The sequence below is a fragment of the Branchiostoma belcheri genome, unplaced genomic scaffold, assembly GCF_001625305.1.
Source record: "Branchiostoma belcheri isolate BF01 breed outbred unplaced genomic scaffold, Haploidv18h27 scaffold56, whole genome shotgun sequence".
In the NCBI taxonomy this organism is placed as follows: Eukaryota; Metazoa; Chordata; class Leptocardii; order Amphioxiformes; family Branchiostomatidae; genus Branchiostoma; species Branchiostoma belcheri.
This window is the reverse complement of record NW_017804198.1, coordinates 1,062,741-1,071,243: the sequence shown is the minus strand read 5'-3', so window position 1 is coordinate 1,071,243 and position 8,503 is coordinate 1,062,741. Positions and strand designations below refer to the sequence as shown.

Here is an 8,503-nt window from a genome sequence, read left to right as displayed (position 1 = left end):
TATCGGAACCAGACACCCCTCTGTTTGACCCCTTTTGAATGCTAAGACCCAAAACTGCAACCGCCCCATTCCTTAACAACATGGTAATTACCATTTTCAGCATGGCGGGGGTGTCCGGAGCACTTAAAAACCTTTTATTTCGACGCCCATAAACACATATGCAATTAAACAAAAACGTTCTGCATCATCTGCAGCCCAATAGCAATACGTATACCGAACCACAGACAAATCCGTCCAGCCGATCGCGAGAAACAGCTGCTGACAGAAATGTTTCGAACCATAGTAAAACCTCCTCGCGGAAGGATATCTCCTTCCCCGGAGGTAATAAACTTCATCCATACCATGGTATGGAGTGAAATATAACTCTTGAATGATGATCTCCACCTAATACACTCAGCAGTCTGTCAATCTGTTTTACAAAAGACTTCTCATTCAATTCTAATAGTTCTGGGGATAGATTAAGGCCATACCAAATCTATTTGTTGCTTCAAGCTCCTTAGTTGTAGCCTGGAATCCATCCGTGAACGCTGTGTCTTCGCTCTGTTCCTCCGCTCTGCCTCCAAAGACAGTCAGAGCAAAGGAACGGAGCAGAGACAAAGCGTTCACGGATGGATTCCAGGCTACCTTACGTAGTTGCTTCACCGCTTCAATTTTTTTCATTTGGTCTCCTGGCTAATATGGTGGAACAATTCAGATGACTGGGTACAAGATAGATTAAAAATCACTGCATCACTGCATCAAAGTAAGAAACAAAACATTCAATAAGAGCCTTTTCTTGTCTCCTCTCTGCTATCCACCTTCCGGCATGGCAACAGACATCTTTGCCCATTTTTGGCAAGAGAGATTTAAACATCACTTTGAACCTGACAACCTCTGTACATGGTCCACTGCGTGCAAGTGCGCGTCTTGTCAGGATTTGAGGGTTCGGTAGTCTGTCTATATTAAGCTTTTTTATTATGTATATGTATTTGTATGCTGGATAGATATAGAGTCTATTGTATTTGTATGCTGTATCGGGACGAGGGCTGGTAAAGGTGTTACACCTGTTCCCCCGTCCCTTTCACTGTTGTGATGAATTTTAATAAATAAATAAATAAGGCTGTATGATGCATGTCCGCAACGTTTGTGTTCAACATATCAGATGAGGCAGCACTCAAAGAATTTTATGAAGGACAGGAAGCTGACCAACGCTTAGCCGACCAATTCTGTCAATATACTTACATTTTATAAAGTTGCAGTCCTTATGATACACTGCGGAGGAGGGTTGCTAAATTTGTTACGTTGCTAAGTCCAATAGGCTAAAAGATAAAGGCGTATGACCTGCCTTATTAATTCCTTGGTGTGTATGGTGTCATAAGGTCTGGTCATTTACTATTATAATTATATTATAGCTTTGCTTACTCTGCAGTTTAAGAGGTAGTTAGGCCACAGCAAGTAAATTTTATGGATGACATCTTCCAAATCCAATGCGAGCGGGCGAAAAAAAAACAAGGCGGGCCGACAAAAACAAGGTTCCTACATTTTAAAATTTTGACTCAATCATTGTACAAATGTTTTTTTTATTCAGTGGGAACATCACATATATACAGCCAGCATCACATATCACTGCATCAAAGTAAGAAACAAAACATTCAATAAGAGCCTTTTCTTGTCTCCTCTCTGCTATCCACCTTCCGGCATGGCAACAGACATCTTTGCCCATTTTTGGCATGTTGAGCACTGTCAGAAGGCAACAAAATCTCAAAATCAGGTGAAATTAATGCGCGCGCTGATGTCATCCATAAAAATTACTTGATGTGGCCTTATGCATGGGAAATAAAAGACCCTGAGGCCATATGACACCATGTACACCTTGGGGTGGGTCATTAACCATTAATTGACTAGTACACATGTTTACCTCCTGGCCTCCTTGAGAGACCTGGCCGTGAGAAAACGCTGGACGGATGTCTGACTGATGGCATAGATGGGCAGGGTGTTGAAAGCTCCTCCGAATATCAGCGACCAGAAGGACAAACGCTTGGTGGGATCAACTGAAAAACTGGACAAACAAACGGCCAACATTATTGATACAGAAATATGATGAACTCCACTTGCTAAAACAAATGATTAGTATCGACAGATTTAATTCTGACAATAATTTGAAGCTTGCTCTCTAAAGGAGAACTTGGTACTTTTAAAGTCTGAATAGAGTATCTAGAAAAATGCTAGGGGGCCCAAAAAAATCTGATTCAAAATCTTATGTTTTTCCTTTATACTGTTTTCATGTTGACATAAAATCCAACTATATTTGATGGCACTAGTTTGTCAAAAACAAGAAAAAAGTGGAATTACTTTTGGTATGCACTCCTTTACACATCAAATGTACATACCTAGGGTAGGGTAGGTAAAATATCTTTAAGCACACTATTTCTCAAGATGGCGATATTATGGACCCTGGTGATATTATGGACACAGATGTTAACACAAATTGTAGACTATTGCAAATGGTATCATGTTTCAATTAACATGAACTATAACTAGAGAAGTAACATTTGCAAAGCAAATGCATAATGTTTACCTTCGGACATGGTCTGCCCTATTAATTTTTACTCAAACAAGTTCACATACATGTACTACTAGTATATGGTCACAGGAGCAGAGCAGACCATGAAGTTTGCAACATTATGTAACCCAACACCAGTCACCATGGTGACAGACGTCAACAAATCATGTCATTGGCCAGGACAGAGGTTAGTGTTTGGAGAAGAGGAAGAGGAAATTGAGTAAAAACAATATGTTTTCCTTCGGTAAACATAATTAGTATCAACTTTGACTGCACCACACATATGAAATAAAGAACTCACTCAAAAAAGTTGAGGTGGGAGTGATTAGCGTTGATTTCCCAGACACGCCCAATGCCACCTGCTCTCACTGTTCCCATGACAACGATGGTTACCAAGGAGACAAACAGTACACAGAAGTTGAAGACGTCAGTGTAGATCACAGCCTTCATTCCTCCCTGCATGTATTTGGGCAAATTTTGTCCCCATCTTCATTGGTCCATAAACAGCCACATCATGGTGATACATAAACTGCTGTAACTTGATCATCAAAATCAAGTTTGAGTATTACTTGGGAATAGATACTGTTACAAATCTGATGATAGAAAAATCATGATCATAGCTTTTACCAATTATTATGATGATCACAATGCATCCAGAAGTTGAGATATCAAATCTAGAAGTTCTACTGTAACAGTAACTGTAGCAGTAATACATGCTACCGAATATTGTATGTAGGATAAACTCTAAATTCTTCTCGTACAAGAACAGATGCTAGACTATACAGATAACTGGTGTGTGCATCAATAATCATCATAACTATTATAAAAATCATAAACTATACATACCAAGGATGTGTACAGAGTTGTAATGGTTCCCGCAAGTACTACTGTCTTCCACACCTCAAATTTTGTAGCTGGAACAAAGAAACGAAGCTTATGTTACAGAGGCAAGTAGAACATAATAAAAACTTGTAATGTTGCCTGAATCGACACCAATCTATCTGAAGTGTGCTAACCTGAGGGATTACCAGTGCTGCTTTTTAAGTACATGTAGATCTCTATGAATTTAGTGTCAGTCTTAGGATACATGGCAGAATTATAAAATTGATTTTACAGAAAGTTTAATGCAAATACATGCCCGAGGGCTAATTGCAGTTACAAACAACGTAAGAAAGAAAATACAGTGGTATGTGAGACTATATCTACGTCTAGCATTATTATAATAATACTATATTCTACAACATACACGGTACTAGCTCTAGTTTTGCGGGGTTTGACTTCTTCTTGTTAGGCAATGGAAGACGAATTTTCCCACTTCTTCTATAATATGTGGGTTCTTTGATTTTGATTTTCGTGGTAGGGAATGGCGGGGAAGTAAGGGAGCATTTTGGACACGGTGGTAAATAATTGTTTTCCGATGTCGTCATAAAATGGACAATGAGAGATGAAATGAATTTCGTCTTCCACTGCATTTGAGTATTAAATTTCGGTACACTAGTACTGTTTCCTGACCTGCTTCCAAAGCCAGTGCAGGTGCGTACAGGATGACAGCGATGTAGAAGGTGTTCTGTAGGATGAAGAGACAGGCAGCCACCACCCGTAGGGACATGGAGAACCTCTGCTCCAGGTACTGGAAGGTGAAGTAAGTCACATTGTCAGGGGTCGGCATTGGGGTCAATGGTAAGAAGACAATATCACTCTTACCATCAACAAAATGGTGAAGTCCCTGTCCTCACACAAAGAGAATCACACACACACACACACACACCCCCGCAACAACCAGCCCAGCAACCAATGTTCTGATGTTCAGGAGCAGTATGACCATATTTACAGTTGTAGGCCAAGACTACCATACAGTGCCTTTTGATATGATTGACATCAAATTTGAGTTAAATTTGAGTCAAATTTGACGTCTAGGCCTGCCTCCTCCCCTGGCTCAATCCCCCGCCACTTGTAGATGTTATAAACATTTATAAACATTCATCTGGCGCAGTTGAATGGTTGGGAGTAGTTTGCCAGTGTTCAGGAGGCCTTATCCGGCTATGTGTGACAGGGCCTTTAGGCCACACCAAGTAAATTTTGAAGAACCTTTGGAGAACCTAAATCTAATGTGAGAGGGCGAAAAAAACAAGAAGGGCCCTAAAAACAAGATGCCTAGATTAGAAATACTAGTATACTAAGAGACGACAAATGTTAGGACACAAATTGAATGAGGTGACACAGTGTAACAAGCAAGCTTAAGTCTTTTAGTCATCATCAAAACAGCAATAAATCAGGTGGAACAGCAGTTGTCGTCCTGTCCTGTTTTGCGGCAAATGTGCTCTTTACCCATTTGGCGTTACGGGTTTCATGTCAATCTGACGATTTGCGGCGCTGATGTGACTCTTTGGTCATAGTTACAGCATGGTTACAGGAAGCGGAATTTCTTGTGTTTTTTTCTGGGAACAGGCCAAAATCAATGCGCGTGTAGACGTCATCCATAAAATTTACTTGGTGTGGCCTTACTTGTAAAAACTTAAACCTGTATAAACTACTTTCATAAGAACCCTCTTCCCGTTATTTCAAGGAGACACCCGTAAGATTACTTAACTACCTGGATCCCCTGGGGATACATTAATACACCTGATTTTTTTCACCAGTTCTTGTGCACATATTTTCAAATAAAATGATTCTCGTGATACAACAAGTACGGTACGTTGCATCTAACTTGATATTAAATAAATTGTGGTTCGTTCAAGTCATGGTTGTAGCTCAACAATTAACGAAGGTTTTTAGTGTAGTGACTAATTTTTTGCTGATTTTTTTCCATATGATATATATGTTATAAAGGCAATATAAGTTCAATAGCAAAGTTCTTTTTATCACAACCATTTATTTTTCAAGCCGACGTTTCGATGACCGTCTGTCATCTTCATCAGGGCAATTCTGACTGGGTTACTGTGCACTGACACTAGGTGTTACTTGGTTCCGGAATGTATTGTAAACAGAAAAAAACTAGCTTAAGTGCACTATGAACTATGTAACACCTTTAGTGCACTATGCACCAAGTAACGCCTAGTGTCAGTGCACAGTAAACCAGTCAGAATTGCCCTGATGAAGATGACAGAAGGTCATCGAAACGTCGACTTGAAAAATAAATGGTTGTGATAAAAAGAACTTTGCTATTCAGTCGTTTACCAACCTGATGAAATTATTTACGGGGGCAATATAAGTTGTTTTGAATAAGTAATAACAGCACAGACCTCGTATGCAGTTGTCACTCCCAAACCATGGAACACAGGGATGAAGAAGACAGCAGTGACTGGGATGGTGATGAAGAAGGACAGATCAATGATCCAGTATTGCACGCCATGGACGAAGATCTCTGATGGCTCGCCTAGTATGGAGACTGCTGACATGAACGATGCCAGCAATGAGATGGCCACAGGTAGGCTAAACATGCTGCGGTCAGCCATCAGGTACCTAGGGTGTACCACAAGGAAGAATATTAGGACCAATATACATGTGCAAATGTAGACAATTTCACAATAATTTATAACTCAGGCATAAAGAAGCCTGGTACTGAGAATATTGGCCACAGGTTGGCTAAACATGCTGCCATCAGCTGCAGGTACCTAGGGTGTACCACAAGGAATAATATTAGGACCAACATACATTTGTAAATGTGTTCACAATAATTTAGAACTCAGACATAAAGACGCCCGGTACTGAGAATATTGGCCACAGGTAGGCTAAACATGCTGCGGTCAGCCATCAGGTACCTAGGGTGTACCACAAGGAAGAATATTAGGACCAACATACATGTGCAAATGTAGACAATTTCACAATAATTTAGAACTCAGACATAAAGAAGCCTGGTACTGAGAATATTGGCCACAGGTAGGCTAAACATGCTGCGGTCAGCCATCAGGTACCTAGGGTGTACCACAAGGAAGAATATTAGGACCAACATACATGTGCAAATGTATACAATTTCACAATAATTTATAACTCGGACATAAAGAAGCCTGGTACTGAGAATATTGGTCACAGGTAGGCTAAACATGCTGCGGTCAGCCATCAGGTACCTAGGGTGTACCACAAGGAAGAATATTAGGACCAACATACATGTGCAAATGTAGACAATTTCACAATAATTTAGAACTCAGACATAAAGACGCCCGGTACTGAGAATATTGGCCACAGGTTGGCTAACATGCTGCGGTCAGCCATCAGGGTGAACCACGAGGAAGAATATTAGGATGAAAATAAACCTATTAAAGAAATTTGAAGATATAACAAATGAATAGGTTTAACATGCTGATGTCAGCTATCAGGTACCAAGAGTGGCTACCATGAGGCAGTATGGTGAGACCAATAAGGAAATCTATAATCTAGCCAGACGAGCATTGTAGCAACAATTCAGTGTAACAACAGGCTATAGCTACATGTGATACTTAAAGCTTGACATAAAATATTCGAAAATACCTGGCAGTAGTCTTCTGACCTCCCCCTGCAAATGCATGGTAGAGTCCAGTGGCAGCAGTGATGGCCAACATCCCTCCAAAGATGACATAGTCCACAGCTCCAAAGTTGTGTAAGTTCTCCTCAGAAACAGTCATATTTGCACCAGGTCCTAGTATACAGTGCAGCTTGTTCTGTGAATGTATTGGATGTGACTGATCCAATTGCAAATCCTCGCTATGATCAATAGAATAATTTGAGGTTCCACCTGTGCACTTTGAACCTTAGATTTACTTGGTACACAGCTTCTCAGCATTTCTAAATTTAAGTTTTACACAAATTACACCAAAACTGCGACATTATAAACCCTTATTCTAGAGCAGGGACCACACACCCTTAAACTTAAGCTTATGCAGTGCCAAATCATATATTGTGAATATAGTGCCCAGTGGGGCAAAAATGTACAATAAAGGTCTTCATTCATTCAATAAAAACGCGAATTCAAGGCATGCCAAAAGATTACTGCTAAGACCATTCAAATATTTCTATTTTGTATTAAATTCAAAACTAAGAACTGAATATTATATCATTCAAGCTGTAAGTCTAATCTATCTACCGGTAGCATGAAATATTGGCATACTCAACCCACACACCATTCAGCATGCCAATTGCAGTAGGTTAAAGTTCAGTACACCAAAACTAAGCAGGGATCAAAGTTCATGCATTGCATAAACATGTAATAACCTTTACTATTTACTATAGATAACAAAGCTTTTACATCAAGCCATTGTTTAATTTTCACTGCACACTGCCATGCTAAGTTAAGTTAATGCATTATATTTTGTCATATTTCTAAGATTAAAAGCAGTTTTCTTGAAAAGTCTCAATCATGCAAATTGATCTATTCACTGATACCTATTATTAAAATACTAAAGTAGGTAACTGTGAAAAGATCAATTTTATTATCAGTTTAGGCCACACCAAGTAAATTTTATGGATGACGTCCGCGCGCGCGTTGATTTTGGTCTGTTCCTAGAAAAAAATCAAGAAATTCCGCTTCCTGTAACTATGACCAAATAGTCACGACAGTGCCGCAAATCGTCAAATTGACGTGAAACCCGTAACGCGAAAACAGGACAGGACGACAACTGCTGTTCCACCTGATTTATTGCTGTTTTGATGATGAATAAAAGACTTCTTGCTTGTTACACTGTGTCACCTCATTCCATTTGTGTCCTAACATTTGTCGTCTCTTAGTATATTTCTAATCTAGGCATCTTGTTTTTAGGGCCCTTCTTGTTTTTTTTCGCCCTCTCGCATTAGATTTAGGATCTCCAAAGGACGTCATCCATAAAATTTAATTGGTGTGGCCTTACCAAAAAAAACAAGACAGCTCTCTCCCAAGGGTTAGACGTACTTGCATACCGATGCTGAGGCTTGATGACAGCAGTTATCCTGTGGATTCACGCTGTGTATAAGTTAAATAGTGGAAGTCCTCCCTTACGTTGTCAATCCATC

The 8,503-nt window shown here is 39.8% G+C and overlaps 1 protein-coding gene across 1 annotated transcript in view; it reads right to left on the bottom strand.

The window, feature by feature from the left end:
* The window catches only part of LOC109481488 (sodium-dependent multivitamin transporter-like), a 28,025-nt gene extending 20,870 nt beyond the window's left edge, over nt 1-7,155 (bottom strand). The window contains exons 1-6 of the mRNA XM_019784068.1: nt 7,010-7,155; nt 5,785-6,004; nt 4,055-4,172; nt 3,389-3,456; nt 2,844-2,998; nt 1,898-2,038 (exon numbers count right to left, since the gene is read on the bottom strand). Coding sequence (XP_019639627.1) covers nt 1,898-2,038; nt 2,844-2,998; nt 3,389-3,456; nt 4,055-4,172; nt 5,785-6,004; nt 7,010-7,143 — 836 coding nt within the window. The 5' untranslated portion in view covers nt 7,144-7,155. The remainder of the gene's footprint in view (nt 1-1,897; nt 2,039-2,843; nt 2,999-3,388; nt 3,457-4,054; nt 4,173-5,784; nt 6,005-7,009) is intronic.
* Between the last annotated feature and the right edge of the window lie 1,348 nt (nt 7,156-8,503).